General features: G+C 38.9%; 1 protein-coding gene across 2 annotated transcripts in view; it reads right to left on the bottom strand.

The window, feature by feature from the left end:
* Positions 1 to 19818, bottom strand: part of LOC126248323 (26S proteasome non-ATPase regulatory subunit 2) — a 128864-nt gene that overhangs the window by 102114 nt on the left and 6932 nt on the right. For both annotated transcript variants that reach the window (XM_049949213.1, XM_049949214.1), the window contains exons 3-5: positions 17047 to 17336; positions 9229 to 9453; positions 4514 to 4672 (exon numbers count right to left, since the gene is read on the bottom strand). In XM_049949213.1, the coding sequence (XP_049805170.1) occupies positions 4514 to 4672; positions 9229 to 9453; positions 17047 to 17336 (674 nt within the window). The remainder of the gene's footprint in view (positions 1 to 4513; positions 4673 to 9228; positions 9454 to 17046; positions 17337 to 19818) is intronic.

Here is a 19818-nt window from a genome sequence, read left to right as displayed (position 1 = left end):
TGCAGAATATCCTTTTATCCTTTGGCTGTACAAAACCTTATGACAGCACGCACTTCACATTTGGCGGGGTTTTCTATTGCAGCACACATTTCAAACTGCCACAAAAACTAAACTAGCGCAGGTACGACATTCACTCGACCACGACTTGATGCCGACTGACCTGTTGAGTGCGTGAACGCACAGATGGCGTCGCTACTCCCCCCACAACCCGCACTGTGACCAATCGGAGGTTACTTTCTGAACCGCCCTCGTATATAGTATCTCAATGAATACTCAAAAATTAATTCAAAACATAATACATAGTAACAATAAATAATGTCACAAGGAATTAAAGCTGAGCAAAAATAAATAATGCACCAGATACTCAATTGGCATAAAGAAAATGCCACAAATTTAGAAAAAAATTGAAGTACAATAAAAAAGTCTGAGTGGTACTTCAGTTAACAAATTTTGCATGAAATATAAATACGATTTTAACACTACAGTGCTTTATTAGGCATGGTAATGCTGGAGGTGATACATGCCTACCTTTCTCCAACCTTCAAACTGACTTACCAAGCTAGTTGTAGGGGAACATGGAGTCTAACATGGACTCCCAGCCACAGCACAACTTGCCAATGGCATTTTTCACATTAATATATCATTGCTAGAGGTGTGACAAGATAAGTAACAGATAAAAGTAGGGCTAATTGAAGACTGAATCCCGTAACTTAGGATTTATAGTCTGAGCTGCACTGAAATATAAATACATAACAATCATGAAATTTATTAAAATTGTGTTCTTGTCAGTTTATGGGGAAAATTAGTTTCCATGGCGAATTCGATTAATAAGAAATCTTTCTCACATGAAACAGTACCAAACACATCTAGGGAATTTCTGTCACTAAAATAAAAATTACCACAATTTTCAGAATTATGGAGAGAAAAAACTGATGCCTAGAATGCAGGGAAAAAAGAATGAAGAGAAAAACAAGAAGCATGGACCCATTACATGAGAGATATATTCCTAAGCCCTTGCATGTACAAACAGCAGTTGGTTATTTCATCACATCTGTGTGGACCTTGCAGTTTACCTTCGATCAACATCTGAATACAGGAATTCACAATAAACAAATAATACTGAACTGCGTTACTTACCGATTGTTCACATGAAAAAAGATGAAGGGCCAGCATTATTGTCAAGAACATCGTTTTCCAAAATAAAAGTATCTCTGGTTTGCTTCGTGAAACACCAGTGACTGACACTGAAGCAGTAGTGTATGACTTCTCTAGGTCACATATTATGTCTTTTCTCATAGCTTTGAAGTAGGACTTGTGGGGGCAGCTAAGTGAGAGATTGATGTTGAAAAATGTAGATGGGAAAATGACAGGGTGTAATTAAAGTGATTGCTGACAACACACTACACACAGATTTCAAAATTTAAATATTACATAGGAAAAACCTATTTAGCGTACATGATGTGCTGGTGGAACCAAATGATATGAAAACTGGGCTGGAGATTTCATTAGGAAACCATGAAAATTTCTCTGCCTAAGTCTATGAAAACAAAAAATATTAACTCCCTGGATGAAAAATTCAGATCGCAGTTGAAATGAATGATGATTTTAACACAGAAATGTAAGCATGACATTACAGAATAGGAGGCACCTTGTGGAACAACTTCTACTGCAACTTACTTGGATAAGTCCTTGTAAAATTGGATAGAATCCATGTCAAAAGACCATATTTGAAGACAAGACAAAAACTTTTTCACCTGGCATATAGATGGTGTAGCCGATCAATGAATTTTTTTATACTGCTAAATGTTGTTTAACAATGCAATTCAAACATCAATTTGATTTTTTGAATAGTCCTGTTTCTAAGGCTGTCTACAGCAGTCATGTACTGGATGTTTCAGTCCAATGAATTAACTAGAACGCCACTATGACACTGTCAAAATCATTGTCTCCAATGATTTATCAACAACAAAAATGAATCCAAAATTAGAGCAAGTTCACAATGAGTCGGCCCTTTCCTTTCCAACAATAAAGAAATGGGCAACTGAGTTTAAATGTAGCCATTTTTCTCTTGCAGATTATCCGCAAAAAGGAGTCTCAAAATCGCAACCACAGGTGAAACCATGAAAGTGCAAACAACGATATTGGGTTAATATGATTGAACACAGAGGAGAAGAAAACATGGTTTGTCCACTGACTGAAGGCTGTTGGTTCTGCACAAAAAAGGTGGATTTTATTGCATATTGCAGAACTATTATGACTATATTTGATGTGGTGCATAAAGATTCACCTTCTTGCTTACTGTGCAAAGGGTAAAACAGTGATAAATATTTCACAGGTCAGATGATGATGTTTGGTTTGTGGAGCGTTCAACTGTGGGATCATTGGCACCCATACGAAGTCTCAATTTTCTACACAGCCCAATTTTTGTACACAGTCTAGTCTAACCACTGTCACGAATGATGATGATGATGATGATGATGATGATGACAACACAAACACCCAGTCCCCTGGCAGAGAAAATCCCCAACCCGGTCGGGAATCCAACCTGGGACCCTGTGATCCAGAGGCAGCAACGCTAGCCACTATACCACGAGCTGCGAACTTCACAGGTTAGGATCAACTGTAGTGAAAAATATGAGAACAACTGCCCTGATTATTGCAAAAGTGTGGAGGGGAGGGGGGTGCATTAACTGGAAAATCCATCAGCCCTTATAAGTTAAAGTATGAATCACTAGAACATACATCCCAAATCACCAAGTATGATGTCCTTGCACTTTTACTAATGTGCACATCTAAAGGAATTTATGGCTGGAAACAATATGAGTCCAAAGAGGAGGTAGATCTCTTGGCATTATAATTCCGGCATGGAATCTACTCACTGGAAAAATGTTCGACAATATATAGAGGTTTAAAAGGAAACAATTTCAAAATGTAAGAGCATTTGGGAGAAAATGTTATTTCAATGCCAGACCAAGAAATTTCATGTTGCACTTGCATAATGGAGTGATGTCTCGATTACACACATGGATACCTAAAATAACACTTTCATGAATAATGAAATAAATGCAGCTTCTTATGTTATTGTATCTGCCTTACAATTAGAAAAGACCTGGTTAAAAAGCTGTTTAGGAGTAAAGGAGACCCACTCTCTGAATAGCAGAAGCACTGAGTCATCGACAGGCACATACAAATGAGAATGAAAACTTGCTATCTTCTGGAAACTGCAGACTGTTAACAAAGGTTCTAGCATATGGAATAGGCTCCTAGGAATGTGACTGGCTCAAAGACTACTTAAGTAATAGGACTCAGTATGTTGTCCTTGACGGCGAGTATTCATCAGAGACAGGGGTAACATTAGGGGTGCCTCAGGTAAGTATGATAGGACCATTGCTATTTTATAGAAACATAAATGATCTGGCGGAAAGGGTGGGCAGCAATCTGTAACAGATTGCTGACGATGCTGTGGTGTACAGGAAGGTAATGAAGATCAATGACTGACCTAGACAAAATTGGTGTGACGAATGGCAGCTGCACTAAATCCCGAAAAATGTAAGTTAAAGCAGATGAGTAGGGAAAACAAGCCCGTTCAGATACAGCATTAGCAGCATCCTGCTTGACACAATCATCTCGTTTAAATATCTGGGCATAATGTTGCGAAGACATATGAAATGGAATGAGCACCTCTCTGCCCAACATTTGGCCAGCATATTTAAATCTTTGTGTGTGTGTGTGTGTGTGTGTGTGTGTGTGTGTGTGTGTGTGTGTGCGCACGCACTGGGGGAAGTGGGGGCACGCATGAGTGACTCAACGCTTTTGCTTTTCAGTGAGTGGTGCCCTTTACTCATAAGTTATTGACAATCTGCCAGACCTATGATTAAAAAATTGAAAATTGTCTCTGTGCAGCAAATGGTTTTAAAAAATGAAGACTTTCCTGCAGCCCTTCACAAAAGTATCAGCAACAGCATTTGTTCTGTAGAAAATGAGGAACATTCAAAAAGTTTGAGTGTGCAGCCATGAAGAACTATAGTTCTTGACTTAATACTAGGGAATCTCCCCAGTGACTGTAGCTCTCCTGACAGTTATTCTATAAGGTAACACAAACAGAAAACAAAAAGTTGAACTATAGATCGAACAAAATAACTTTGTGCTTGATAAATTTTATTAGATGGAGGGAGGAGGGGAATATTACTGGCTTGCAGCTATCCACACTTGCCGAAGCTCTGCGGGTACAACCCAAAGAGGCAGCATAGCAAGCATGTGACATTTGATACAGAGCTATGATTGGCTGGCAGTTGATGCCTAACGCTTGACTTGATGAAATGCCAGTCACAAAGTTATTTTAATAAAACCATAAGCCATTTAGGAAATGGTACACTAGATCACAGTCTTATCTGTCTCGATAAATTTGAAATGAGCTGCAGTAGTCTAGTGGATGGCTGGTTGTCTCATCAAAAGAACAACCATCTGCATAAATTCTAAATGTGTACATTACATTCCATAACTTATTACTTACAGATCAGGACAAGACGTGAATATTTTTTCTATTAAATTATGGTCATTTAGTTGCATCGCAACTCGCAAGGCTTGTGGGTATTGATTGAAACGGCGAAAAAGTTTAAGAGTTGCTTGTAACAATGTAGTATTCTCTGGATCAGCTACATATGGCACACAGCTGAAAGAGAAGAAATAAGATTACCACAATAAAACAGTGCACTGACAACAAAACAATGTGTAAATTAAGTAACATTGCAAAACTGATAGCTTAAGCTCAACATGTTAGTCACTCAGCTCATGATACAGTAAAATAACTGACCCATTTCTGAGGCACAATACTCTAAGAGTGGCGGAGATATTGTGGTAGTGAAGATTGCATTTATAAGTGAATGCCATGCCATTTTCTGCTGCCACAACAATTGAGATTTTTTAAAAACAATGAATCTTTTACAGTGACATAAAGAACTTTTGTGTGTACTTTTTAAACTTCATTAAACCTTTACTTTCCACACCACAACAAGTCGATAAATTATGGGAGAGGTAAGAGTCTCAGTTAAACAGTCTTCATGTCATTTAAGAACATCAACAAATAAAATTTCAGATACTGGGCACACAACCCTCATCAGCTGCAGAAATGACTCTTCCATAATCTTTGGCTGAATACATGGTGCAAAGCAACAGTTTTCACCACCTGGGATCTGCATTTCTTCAAAGAAGATAATGTTACAGTGATTGTGAACTTTGATAGTTATTGAAATATGATGGTACCTCATAGCAACGCAAAGCAAAATAACTTTTGGTTTCACAGCCCACACACTGATGTGCTATGAGGACATCTACCTCCCTGGCCATTACATCTCATTGTGAAGTAACTTTGGTCATTGATGTCATCGATGTGTAATTTTTTTCTGCATGATGTTCAACTCAAACATGTACCATCACAGTCATCAGCCTACTGATTAGTTAAAAAACTTAACTTCCCTAGAAAACATTTTCATTGCACACAAATTGACTGACTGGGGGTGATGGACAACTTTGATGAATTACTTCAGCAATATATGGACTGTAAATGTACCCCACTTCTTTGATATAACTTTTAAATGTGAATAAAACAAAATGGCATAACAAGTACTCTTAGGACATAAAAACAGACTGTTCATTGTTTGCTCTATTTAGTATTTGTTACCCACAAAAATGTGTCAATTACATATGTTTTGAGTGGGGTCAATTACTTTTGCTGTACTTATATCAACACTGTAGTTTATTACAAACAGATTGCTAGTTAGAGATGAAAATTTCAACATAATTTTTAGATAAGTAATAAAAATACTTAGGAACCGAAACCAAATTATAATACTAAAAAAAGTGTGCCTTTTTTTCTTAATCCAAAAGATTTATATGCATTTCAGTAGCCAGAATCCTCCCGGCATCTACCTCTTTTCTTTTTAACTATCAAAAATCTCATATTTACTTTCTCTACAGAAAACTTAACTGCAAGAAATAACATACTACAACTCTGGAGGTGAATCACTGTCAGTGCAGCATTTTTGTCGGCACACCACAAGTACAGAGTTACCTACACTTTGTGTGTGTATGTGTGTTCATGATCAAACTGCAGTATTATCATGAAAATGTCTACAAATTGTAGAAATTATTAACTTTTAAATGTTATTGTGCAACCACTCGAAGTAATTTTGGTGCACTTCACTTCATGGTGGAACCTGTTCTGTCAGTGACTATTAATTATCTCACTGACACACTATTGCAACAGATATGTTCTACAGCAGTCAGTGTTCCCCTTTAAAAAGTAGATTGCCTAAAACACCAAAGAAATTGTTGCACAAAAACTAATTTTCATACTTAAAAGCAGTTATTTACTAAACCCAAACATGCTATCTCAATTAGTTTGAATAGTGTAACACCGCATCTGAGATTAAAAAAAATTATGACAAATGAAGTGCAGGACAAGAAACCGCAAGAACACTGTTGATTTACTTCAGTACATATCCTACAAGCAGACAAAGTCAACTTGTAGGTCCAAAAAGTTTTTTCTCTTAAATAAATAAACTTTAAAGTAATATACAGTTATTTAAAAAAATAGCATTTTGGTTCTCATTCCATTATACTATCACAAAATTCTTGCACAGTAAGAACATTGTTTAGGATACAAAAAATTCTTTATTGAGATGAGTTGGAAAGTTGTGAACAACTATTTCTTTTTCAAACAAGAATAAATAGTCAAAACTTTTCCTTACTTTCTTTTCATTTCGTATTCACATTTGAAACTTTCAGCTAGCAATAGAAAAAAAAATTACACAGCAGACTTCTACCAAACTGATACTCTCTGGAAATGCAAGGCAATGTTCACATGAAATGGTTTTCACACGGACAAGTAAGATATCCATTTCCATTCAGCTCACAAATCTTTTGTTGATATCCCAGTTCATTTCTATGTTGAAATATCTTCACTTTAGAAAGCAGCACAACTAAATAATGCATGTTCATCTTTTTTATATCAAGAAATTATATCAGTCACAAAAATGAATTCTTTATTAGGCATCTCTTTATGGATCTCATATCAATTATAGCTATAAATAGCTGCTACTAGTAAATTAAAAATATATTTTGCTTATTTTCATTGATAGTTTCAAGCCATTTCACACTCATCTTCAGATTTATGTAAACCTCTGCAACTGGAGTGGCTCAGAACTAGAAAATAGACTAATAAATCATTAAGTGACTTACTGCAGCTGTAGTTCCTTACATTCTAAGCTTCGAATTCTTACAAAAATCTACTCTCACATGTGTCTACATAAGGATGGATACAGAAAAGAAACACAATTTAATTTATACTTATGAATGGCATGAAACACAACATCAAGCTATCAACTAATAGCCAAATCTGTGTAGGTGCATTTTTCCATCCAAGTGAAATACTGTATTTTTATATACTGTTAAACTGACTCTTTAGTACAACAACTTTACTATATTCCAACAAGAATTAGTAAGTCATGCAATGTATCAAGCTCCATTTGTTAAAATTTTATAATCCTACTCCCTACACAAAACCTTGATGTGTTAACTATAGTAAACACAGAATGTATGTATTCTAATCAGTTAGCAAACCATATGATAAAGGCACTGATGCCCTCTACTGAATGTCCCACAATCTGCATTAAATCACTTTGATAAAGTCTTCTATGATACTCCTGAGATGGGATGCTATTTGATAACAAAGAAATAAAACACTACAGAGTAATAAAAATCTCTTTTCTTGTTAAAAAGGCTTGCAAACACTACCAACAATAAGTTGGTTACCTTATTTTAAGACCATGTGAAAATAAAACTTCAATGCACCATAAATATATTACTCATGAACATATGCCTAATGTTAGCATAATTACAACTCAGGTTTCTACAAAAAACAATTTGTGTTTCAAGGAATTATTCTTACACTCTCTACATTCAACTGTATGCTCCCTGCAGAGGTAACATGATGAAATATTGCTCTTAACCAAAACAGCACCCAGAAAATGGCCCAATCAGCAGGGAATAATACCAATCTATGTAAGAAACACAACATATTTTGCGCAGTTGGAACACAAACCAACAGCTGTTCAGAAATATGCACCTGTAGACAACATAGCAACCACACAATTTCTGCTTAGTCACATCATATGATAAAATTCATTCATCATAGACAAAGATCCCTCTGCCAACAAAACTTGACTGTATACTTCTATTCTCTACACAACTATGTACACTGGGAGAGAAGACCGGTAATTTTTTCATAAAGAAGTGCCTAGAAAAGTGACACATACATCAGAACTAGAAAAAAGTGAATTCAACCAATGTCAAACATATTTTACAATCTTCTTCCCTTCAGAAATCCTGAAAACTTTTTCATACGAAACATGAAACAAAGGATAAATTCTGGATCAGAAAGAAGGGTGATCACAGTTGTGGGAAAGATCGGTGGAAAGGCCAGACAGGGTACAAAGAAAAGGCTTCAGCAAACATCTCTACATGCTCGAGATCGTTAGAAGCACAGTTCAAGTTGGAATGAAAATGGATGGGGAAGGAATTCTGTCATAATCTTGTTTTTTCAAGGAACCATCCTGAAATTCAACTGAAGTGGTTTATAGTAACAAATGAAAATTAATATATAAGTCATTATATGGAGATTTAATCTTCTACTCCAGAATACAAGAATAAGCAGCTTTACTTGATGAAGGAGGATTAAACAATGTGAGAAAAATTAAAACCTTACACCAGGAACACCTTTCACACAAATTTCTCCGATTGCGCCATCTGAGCACGCTTCATGAAATGACAAAGTGGCAATTTTCCCCTAGTTATTCTCCAAATCTTCAACAGCTTTTGAAACTACACAGAAACTCTCCCATGATGCTGCAGGTCTTGGATACATGGGAGAAAGATTATAATAGAGATTTTGAATTAGCCACAACTTCAGAATTTTAAGAGAATGTCTGCAGAATTTGCAAAGTATGAGAAATAACTAATGGAAAATCAGAGCTCCGAGTCAGTCAATGAGACATGCTGTAAATTGGCAGCATACTTCCCACGAACGGTATGAGAGCCTCCTTTCAGTCCAGATGATACATAAACATTTAAGTTGTAACAAATATTCAGTGCAGCATATACTTCCTTAAAGGGAAAACATTTATCATTTTAGAGAAAGCTAGATTCAGTATGTAATATATGATACAGTACCTGCTAAGATATAGACAAACACGAGGATATGCACTTTCATCAACATATTGTTCCAACATATCAAGCTGTTCAATCTCCATCAGAAGATCACATGCCTCTGCTTCAGCATTGTGAGCCATATGATATCGAACTATTTGATGAGCTAATCCAATTAACTTCTGCTTCAATCCTGTATCTTCACTATTCACATCTGACCATTCCTTTGCAATCTCACCCGCTAAATGCCTGTAAAAAGTAATTACCTCTTTTCAGTGGAACATCTATAAATTTAAAACTAACAATAGCAATAAAAGCTTGACATTACATTTCTCCTACTGTATCACTGTCTCAGAAACCAGTAAATTACAAAACTACATATTATCTGATCACAGAAAGGAAAAATGAAACCCTACATGCAGCAGTGTGAGGATGCAATACTGGTGACAAACCCAATTAAATACACTCTTAGACAAAAAAAAAAAGACGACACACCACGAAGGTATTACCTGAATGGGGCAGAAATTGATAGATGTGATGTAAATGTACAGACAAACAAATGAGTACAGTTTCAGAGAAACTGGATAATTTCACAAATTAAGCAAGTCAGTAATGCATTGGTCTCTCTCTGGCCCTTATGCAAGCAGTTATTCAGCTTGGCATTGATTGATAGAGTTGTTGGACATCCTCCTGAAGAATATCATACCAAATTCTGTTCAACTGAAACATTAGACTGTCAAAATCCCAAAATGGTTGGAGGGGACTATGCACAATGCCCCAAACATTCTCAATTGAGAAGAGATCCAATGACCTTGCTGGCCAAGGTAGGATTTTGCAAGCACGAAGACAAGCAGCAGAAACTCTCATCATGTGCAGGAAGGCATTACCTTGCTGAAATGTAAGCCCAGGATAGCTTGCCATGAAGGGCAATGAAATAAGGTATACACTACTGCCGTACTGTTGTACTGTAAGGGTGCCACAGATGCCAACCAAAGGGGTCCTGCTACGAAAAGAGATGGCACTTCAGATCATCAATCCTGGTTACTGGCCTGTATGGCGGGCGACAGTCAGTTTGGTAACTCATGGCTGTCCAGGGCATCTCCCGATGTTTCGGCTGGTCACTGGGACTCAATTTGAAGCAAGACTCATCAGTGAACACCATTCCACTCCAGACAATAATATTTTAGGCCAAAGACGTCTCTGGAGATACTTTGGACAGCAGTAGGATACCAACCTGACTGTTGCCTGCCATATGGCCCAACAATCAGCAGTGATGGTCTGGGGTTTCAATTCTTTTCATAGCAGGACTTTGGCTGTCATCCTTGGCACCCTTACAGCGCAACAGTATGTCGACGATATTCTACACATCAATTAGTTGCCCTTCATCCCAAGCCATCCGCCCATGGTAGCTGAGTGGTCAGTATGACGGAATGTCATACCTAACGGCCCAGGTTTGATTCCTGGCTGGGTTGGAGATTTTCTCCACTCAGGGACTGGGTGTTGTGTTGTCCTTATCATCATCATTTCATCCCCATTGACACGCAAGTCGTCACCGTGGCGTCAACTTGAAAGACTTGTACCAGGCGAACGGTCTACCTGACGGGAGGCCCTAACCACATGGCATTTCCATTTCCATGCCAAGCCATCCTGGACTTTCATTTCAGCATGGTAATCCCTACCTACATCTACATTTTTACTCCGCAAGCCACCCAGCGGTGTGTGGTGGAGGGCACTTTACGTGCCACTGTCATTACCCCCCTTTCCTGTTCCAGTCAAGTATGGTTCGCAGGAACAACGACTGCCAGAAAGCCTCCATGCGCGCTCGAATCTCTCTAATTTTACATTTGTGATCTCCTCGGGAGGTATAAGTAGGTGGAAGCAATATATTAGATACCTCATCCAGAAACGCACCCTCTCGAAACCTGGACAGCAAGCTACACCGCGATGCAGAGCACCTCTCTTGCAGAGTCTGCCACTTGAGTTTGCCAAACATCTCCGTAACGCTATCACGCTTACCAAATAACCATGTGACGAAACGCGCCGCTCTTCTTTGGATCTTCTCTATCTCCTCTGTCAACCCGACTTGGTATGGATCCCACACTGATGAGCAATACTCAAGTATAGGTCGAACGAGTGTTTTGTAAGCCACCTCCTTTGTTGATGGACTACATTTTCTAAGGACTCTCCCAATGAATCTCAACCTGGCACCCGGCTTGCCAAACCTGCACATGGCGAGAGTTTCTACTGCTTGCCTTCATGCTTGCCAAATTCTAGCTTGGCCAGGTTGTCGAATCTCTCCCCAGTTGTGAACATTTGGAGCATTATGGGCAGGGTTCTCCAACCACCTCAGGATTCTGATGACCTAACGCGCCATTTGGACAAAATTTGATTTGTTGGTTGTGGTTGGTTGGTTTAAAAGATGGGGGAGGAGGGGGTGGGGGACCTAACTGTGAGGTCATCGGTCCCTTGTTCCCGGTAAAATAATTACACAAGAGAAAGAAAGAAAGAAAGCAGACGTACAGAACAATAACAGGAGAAAGGAAGAACCAGAAGAATGACAGGAGGACAACCAACACTACTATGGACAAAACAGGAAAAGAAAACCAGAGATAGAAGCAAGAAACAGGTAGAAGGGGTAAAAACAAGAGAGCAGATGACCATGAGAATAAAAAGGAAAAGCCGACGAGGAGATGTCGCTTGTAGTCAGATGAGAGATGTTTAATCATCTGACTGAGGATCCGATCTGGCCCAGGAGCTGTGTCGGGGCAATGTGCAAGGGCACTGAGGAGCTCCCACTCCATAAATGGGGCATTAATGGGTTCACTGAGGTGCGTAGTGAGCAAGAGGACTTTGCTTTCCATCCACCGTATGAGAGTGCGAAAAGCTGGTGGGTAGTTCTCCGACGCGGAGGCTCGAGCATAGTGCTCAGCAAAGTGCTCGGCAATCGCGTTTGCGTCGGAAGATAACATGCCAGTGGTGTTAACTCCGGGAACACCTGTTGGGGTCTGGTACCCGAAAACACATTTGATCTTTAACTATATATGAAGGTAGTATATGTTCCCAAAAGAACAGATACCATTGATGACCATGCAGCTTCTCTAGAATGAAATGATAATTAAATCGACACCCTAGTTGCAAACAGGCTTTGATATACATCATCGGAGACATGTTGAAAATGTGTGGCCTGACCGGGACTCGAACCCGGAATCTCCTACTTACATTGCAGAATTGCAGATGCTCTATCTATCTGAGCCACCGAGGGCACAGAGGATATTGTGCCTGCAGGTAGTTATCCCTTGCATGCTCCCCGGGTTCGAGTCCCGATCAGGGTACACATATTTAACCTGATTGCAGCTAGGGTGTCGATTTAATTATCATTACATTTTATCTTCATCTAGACTTGGGAAGGTGACATATGGTAACCAATGGTCGAGACATATCTCTCCCAACACTCCTGCTTCCGTCGTGTGATAAGTTGGTGAACATGGGCACGGAGCCATTTAAAGGCTATGAGGTGCTCCAGGGAAGGGTGCCGCTTATGCTGGTGTAGAGCTCACTGACGCTCCTTAATTGCTTCAGCGACTTGCGGTGACCACCAAGGGACTGCACAGCATTTGGCACAATATCCCTCAGGAGGACATCCAACAACTCAACCAATCAATGCCAAGCTGAATTACTGCTTGCCTAAGGGCCAGAGATGGATCAAAGTATTATTAACTTGCTCAATTTGTGAATCTCTCTCTCTTGAGTAAATGACCCATTTTTTTCTGAAATTGTAATCATTTGTTTGTTTATACACATACATCACATCTACCAATTTCTGTCGCATTTGGATAATTCCTTCATGGTGCATTTTTTTTTTGTTTTTGTTTTTTTTTTTTTTTTGCTTAGAGTGTATGTGTTAAACAATTAAACATTATGTGAATCTACAGAACATTATTACATCCTGCTGGGCACATATACGAGGTGCGACAATAAAGTAATGAGACTGATTTTCTTTGCAAGATGTGGCAACCCTGCAGGCTTGTGCAGCACAATAACATTGACCTTGGTCTATAAGCTGCTTCTAGTCCAAGTGGCAACCAATGCAACTGCTCAGTCATGAGTTGTGCTGTAATAAGTTAACACGTGTTTGTGTCTCTCGTCACGGAAATGGAACTGCATAATATTGCACGACGGTATACGATTTCTTTTTGTGTTAAATTGGGTGAAAACACGACAACTTACGGTAAGCTTCAGAAGGCTTTTGGAGAGGAAGTTATACCAAGAGCTCAAGTTTTTCCATTGGCATAAAATGTTTAGTGAAGGCAGAACGAATGTCAAAGATGAAGACCGCAGTGGATGACCATCAACCTCACGGACGGATATCAACTTGGCCAGGATGCATGAACTCGTACGATCTGATTAAAGATTATCCGTGAAAATGATTGCAGAAGAACTGAACATCAATCGAGAAACGGTTCGTCTAATAATCACTGAAGATCTTGATATGAGAAAGATTTCTGCAAAAATGGTCCCCAAAAATCTCACACCACAACAGCGAGAAACACAGAAAAATGTGGCAGCCGATCTGTTAGAGAAAATGGAAATCAATCCAGAATAGTTGAGCCGTGTTGTCACTGGTGATGAAAGTTGGTTTTTTTCAGTACAATCCAGAGACAAAATGCCAAAGTTCGCAATGGTGCTCAAAGGGATCACCCAGACCAAAAAAAGCTCGCATGTCACAGTCACAAGTGAAATGCATGCTTGTGTGCTTCTTTGATTGCAAGGGAATTGTTCATAAAGAGTGGGTGCCTCCTGGACAAACAGTTAACCAGTATTGTTACAAAGAAATTTTAGAAAGACTTTCTAAAGGAGTTCTTAATGTCCATGCCAACATTGCTGATAATTGGATTCTGCATCTCAATAATGCTCTATCCCATATTGCTCTGTCAGTACAGCAATTTTTAATCTCAAAACAAATTTCAGTACTACCACAGTCACCTTATTCACCAGATATCACTCCGTGCAACTTTTTTCTATTTCCAAGAGTCAAAACGGCAGTCAAGGGACACAATTTTCAAGCAACACTAGATGTCCAAAAAGCTGTGACGAGGGTCTTGGAGGATATTACAGAAGATGAGTTCCAGAAATGTTACCATCAATGGCAGAAGTGCTGGAAAAAGTGTGTGCAATCAGAAGGAAACTACTTTGAAGGAGACAACACTAAACTTGACTAAAACAGTAAGCAAACATTTTTTTTTCACATCAGTCTCATTACTTTATTGTCGCACCTTGTAAGATACTAGGAAACTGAAGATGAGTAGATGTTAAGCAGTTTTTATATATAATTAAAACGTAACACCAGAATCACTTTTATTTACCGAGATACTGATGACAAGCTAAGAGTCAAAATCCTTGCAAGAGACTGACTTTTTTGTATTACGATCCCCCATTCCATTATCAATTTAGTTGATTACTGCTTTCCTATATTTTATACAATAAATTTGTGGTAAATAAATTTTGTCACTTCATTAGTCAATGACTTGTCATTAGATTGTGCTATGTTACTGTTTGTAACTCTGAGGCATAGTTCCCACTGGGGCGATACAATACGTGATATGATATGATATGTGATGTGACTCATCACAATACAATACAAAAGCAACCCCCAATGGTGAAGTGTGTAGAGAAGTAATTTACGCAACTTAATTGGTACACACTGGGATGACAGCGATACAACTCAGACATGTATATCTATCGTATCACCAAGAGCAACAGGGAGTGCTGGTTGCTCCACGAAACTGTATTATAAAATACAAAGTTTGAGTCATCTTTATGTAAATGAAGCAAAGCTACATCCATCTCTTCACTTAAGTTTTCTGGAAAGGTTTTACTTTCTGTGTGAAAACTAAAAATCACAGGTTTTAGACTCTGTTGCGTTACATATATATAAAAAATTCATGTTATAGTCCAACATGACAACATGGTAATGAACTGCTTTTCTTTTCGCTGTTGTCCGTAGTTATTGCGATACTTCACAAATACTGTAAGTAAACTACGGGGCATACTTTGAAAAGCTTGCAGTGGCGTATGTTGTCGCTGGACAGTTTACGTTTGGTGGGTTTAAGGTCTTGCACTGCTGTGTACAAAATATATCAAAATTGTTTTTAACAGTGGAAGGAGAGTGAGAGCTCCTTCCATCCTCAAGCAAATAAGTAAGATATAGTGGAAGTTGTCCACGACTAAGATGGCAGCTATACACTATGCGCTACACGCAAGGCTATTTCCTCCTGCTATGCTGTCGATACAAATCAAAGCTGGAAATGAAAAACTTACTGAAATGAAAAGAGACAGGGAGTCATCACCTGATGATACTGACTGGATGTTTTTTCAGTCTACGCTCCCTGATTTCAGGAAACTTTGTGATCAGAATAAAAGAAATCTGAATGCTAAATTCCTGTTACTTCTGAATGGGCAGCTAGACAAAGCTGAGGACACACTGGGATTTTCCTTAACACCATGAGATTCTTCCATTTTTTCAAACACACTGCTTACCTCTAAGCAGCATTCACCACCCACTGGTATACCACTGATGGTGAGTGATCTCATTTCAAGTCCAGCATTTCTTCTGAATATTCTCCAGGCTGGATCATATGCTACTTTGTGAAATTGAAAATACTGTCCCAGCAAAATTAATTTGTAACCATTATATATGTATAACACTGAAACAAGTATCATTCTATGTGGTCTTACAGAAAACAAACTTTTAATGGCAGCTTTTTTAACTCCATTCACACACTTTCACCAACTTACCGTATTGTAATGAGCAGGTTCTCAGCAGGAGAAATGTCAAGTCAAAAATTTGTGTGCTGCACTGTCGGAGAAGCTAATACTGGTTGCTCCAAAAAGTGCCTGGACTCATTCTGTGGAATTTCTGTTCATGTTGAGTGACCTCACAGCCAAACTATGTTTAGTATTTATAATTTATAGCACTGTATGAGTGCACCCAGTACTTTCTTTTATTTTTTAGTGTTTTAAGACTTAAATAATGATAAATCACAGTAATGTTCTCTTCAGAAGAGCTCATGATTGCAAGTGAAACAGAAATGTGATTTGTGCTGTCTTGTCTGTTGTATCATGATTTGCATTGTGTATCGTATTACTTATTGTATTTTCCCAGTGGGAACATGAGCATTGCACCGATACGCATTATGCAAACTTTACTGCAACATGTCACATAACATATCATATAGCCTCAACGCGAACCATGCCGAAGAAATTTCTTTTACTTTGGGAAATTGTGCAACAAACTTAAAGCTTGCTACACAATACACTTATAGTGGTTATCATAAATAAATTCGGACTTCACCTATTATAAATTTCCATACCACAACATCCTTCCTGTCCTTTAAAAGCTTTGCAAATAATACCTCTACCATAAATAACTCTTCTAATACATTTCACTGGGTTAACTCCAATATTTTTTGCTGTTGTATGTGTTCTAAACAGTAGTATACGTATCAAACATTTGTAAATGGTATGACTGCACAGATCCCAATAGCTACACAAGACTGACAGATCAATCTTCACTGCAGGAAGGAAGATAAAGGATTCTTCCCAGCATTTACAATCATTTAGAAAACTTTGGAAAACCTAAGTCTGGAATACATCACAAGAATTTGACTCCAGCTCCTCTGGAATGCAGATTCAGTAAAGCAAACACTGCACAAGCTCCCTAAAAATTTTTCTGCACAACTCTATTCCATTATACAAAGATTGAAACTTCGTTCCTCACAATTTTTACACTTTAGCAATTGGGAACCACTGTCAAGCTCCTTAATACTATAGAAATGCAATTACCTTACATATTCATGACCCCAATCACCAATTTCACAAACAGATCCAAGTAGCCTATACTTAAGACATTCAGTCTTATCTCCAGTGACTGTCATTGCTAGCACTGATATCACATCAGCACAAAATTCTTTTGTCTTCTGGTCTTTAATTTTATCATATACAGTCTTCATTGCTTCAAAATGTTGCCTCATAAATTTCAGAGGTTTTGGAACACTGGTCATTGATGTGGTTGATGCTTGAATCTGGCTCCTCAAGCTCTCTAGAGCGGGCAAGTACTGAGTTTCATCATTGTCCTGCAACAGATGCACAGTAAAATTAACAAAAAACGACAGCTGATGATTACTCAGAATACTGCAAAGTAAGTTACCACTGTACAAACTGAGTAAATACCAGTTGCAAATAGAGATAATTTAAACATTGTGTTTAATTTGTGCAAAACAATAACGAGCATTACATAAATTAATTTGAATTTCCCACTGGTATTCGGTAAACCACGGTAACAATAATAGGCAGTCATATACATAAAGGGAAACAGCGGACAATGTTTGGGATTTTAAGGTTCCTTCTGCAGTGCCAAACAAGGACTAACAGTCTGTAAAAGAAAGAGTTTGCAAAGCAGCTCAATGGAAAAACTAGCTATAGCAAACCTGCAGCAAGAAAGAGATCACATACAACATGACAAGAAAAATGATAAGAACAGTTACTAGAATAATTAAAGAACACAACAGAAGCCTCAGGCTATACTATTGTTATGTCTGTCTCCACAACCACAGCCAGTTTGCTGGCAAGGAATGCGGGAGAGAGGGGTGGCAGGTGTTCGGGCCAGGCATGTGACGCATGGGTGCTCAAGCTTGCAGTATAGATGACAGAAAGATGTGAACTGGAAGGGAATTATACGATAGAGGAAGGGGAAACTATTGGGTGGAGGGTGTGGGTACAGTGGGTTAATGGAGATTGAGGCCAGGAAGGTTATGGGAGGGAAGGATGTTTTGCAAGGATAATTTCCATCTGGGTAGTTCAGGAAATCTGGTGGTGGAGGGAAAGATCCAAATGGCACAAGTTGTAAAGTAGCCATTAAAACTGAGTGTGTTGTGCTCAGCTGCATGTTGCACCACTGGGTGGTTAACTCTGCTTTTGGCCATAGTTTGGCAGTGGCCATTCATTCTGTTGAACAGCTGGTTGGTTGTCATACTGACATTAAAAACAGCACAGTGATTACAGTAGATTTGGTATATGACATGATTGCTTTCTCAGATGCCTTTGCCTCTGATGGGGTAGGATAAGTGTGTGACTGGACTGGAGGAGGAAGTGCCAGGAAGGTGGATTGCGGTCTTGCACCTGGATCTTCCACAGGGAGTGAAAGTGGCTCTGGCATGGCATGGACTGGGATGTTGCGTAGGTCAGATGGGCAATGGAATACCATTTCAGGAAGAGTGGGAAGGATTTTGGCTATGACTGTGACCAAAAATAAAATTGACAAACCAGTGGCATGACGTAGCAGGTTTCAATGGCTGCTTCACATCGCAGGCTGTCTGGATCCTTTCCTCAACAGCTAGCTTTTCTGAACTATGCAGATGGGAGTTATCTCCTTTGACCCCTTAATCCTCCTGGCCTCAATCTCTCTCAACCCACTGTGCCCACATCCTCCACCCAATAGTTTCCCCTTCCTTTGTCTAATCACCTCCTGGCCTCAATCTCTCTCAACCCACTGTGCCCACATCCTCCACCCAATAGTTTCCCCTTCCTTTGTCTAATCACCCTTTCCCAATCCATGTCGCGACATCATCATCTTCATCTACCATGTGCCACTCCCTACTGGCTCCCACACTTGTGCATTAGATGCCCAGCCCATACACTTAGCACCCATTACTCCCATATTCCTAGCCAGCAAAGCGGCTGCCTCCCGCCAAACCATCAGTCACCCACCACCAACCCCTCTTCTCTCCCCCACTACCTACACCACCCAACACAGCACCCACACTACCTACAGTCTTAGTACTCTGTGTGTGTGTGTGTGTGTGTGTGTGTGTGTGTGTGTACACAATCCAGTTCAAGACAGGTTTATCGAAAAGCTAGCACGGTCTCGTTTATTTCTCTAAGTTATTTATATTCTACCTGAACTTCCCTATGTTACATCACTTTAATTATTTGTAAAAACTTTTGTGGAAACTTGTTACTCATCAAATCACCTCCTTGTCACCTTTACCCTTTGTTTGGAGGACAACACAACTGTGCATCTCACCACTTCTGTATATTGCAGTACAGGAAGTTAATATGCATTACAACAGTAAGGATATTCCAAAATTAATGTGTCAGGAATTGGCAAGGAAAAGGAATACTTTATCACTTTCAAGGAGATTGCATTATCTGAGTTTGTTTTAGCCAGGAAAATCAGAATGTAGGCACATTCAATGTAAATGACATATTACTCACAAGGTACCAAACAGTGGGTATTTGATATCACCAATGAGGAGACTTGTCTCACAGAACTGTATGGTAAGACCACAAAAAAAAAAAAAAAAAAAAAAAAAAAAAAAAAAATCAAAAGTAAGTATTGTTTCTGCAATAAGAGTCCAAAACAAGCTCCAGAAACTTAACTGTCACAACCCGCTAGCAACATCGAAATCTCCGGTCACCACAAAAATGAGTTAGCATGACAAACATTGAGCCTAGATCATGTGTCATTGTCTAATCATTGTAATACACTTAGATGCGACATCTTGTACTAGTTTCCAATAACAAGTAAGGTTTATGTATGTAAGACAAAGAAAGTAG

The sequence above is a fragment of the Schistocerca nitens genome, chromosome 3 (genome assembly GCF_023898315.1).
Source record: "Schistocerca nitens isolate TAMUIC-IGC-003100 chromosome 3, iqSchNite1.1, whole genome shotgun sequence".
NCBI lineage: Eukaryota > Metazoa > Arthropoda > Insecta > Orthoptera > Acrididae > Schistocerca > Schistocerca nitens.
Note: the sequence above shows the minus strand (reverse complement) of the source record. Positions and strands in the feature narration are given on the sequence as shown.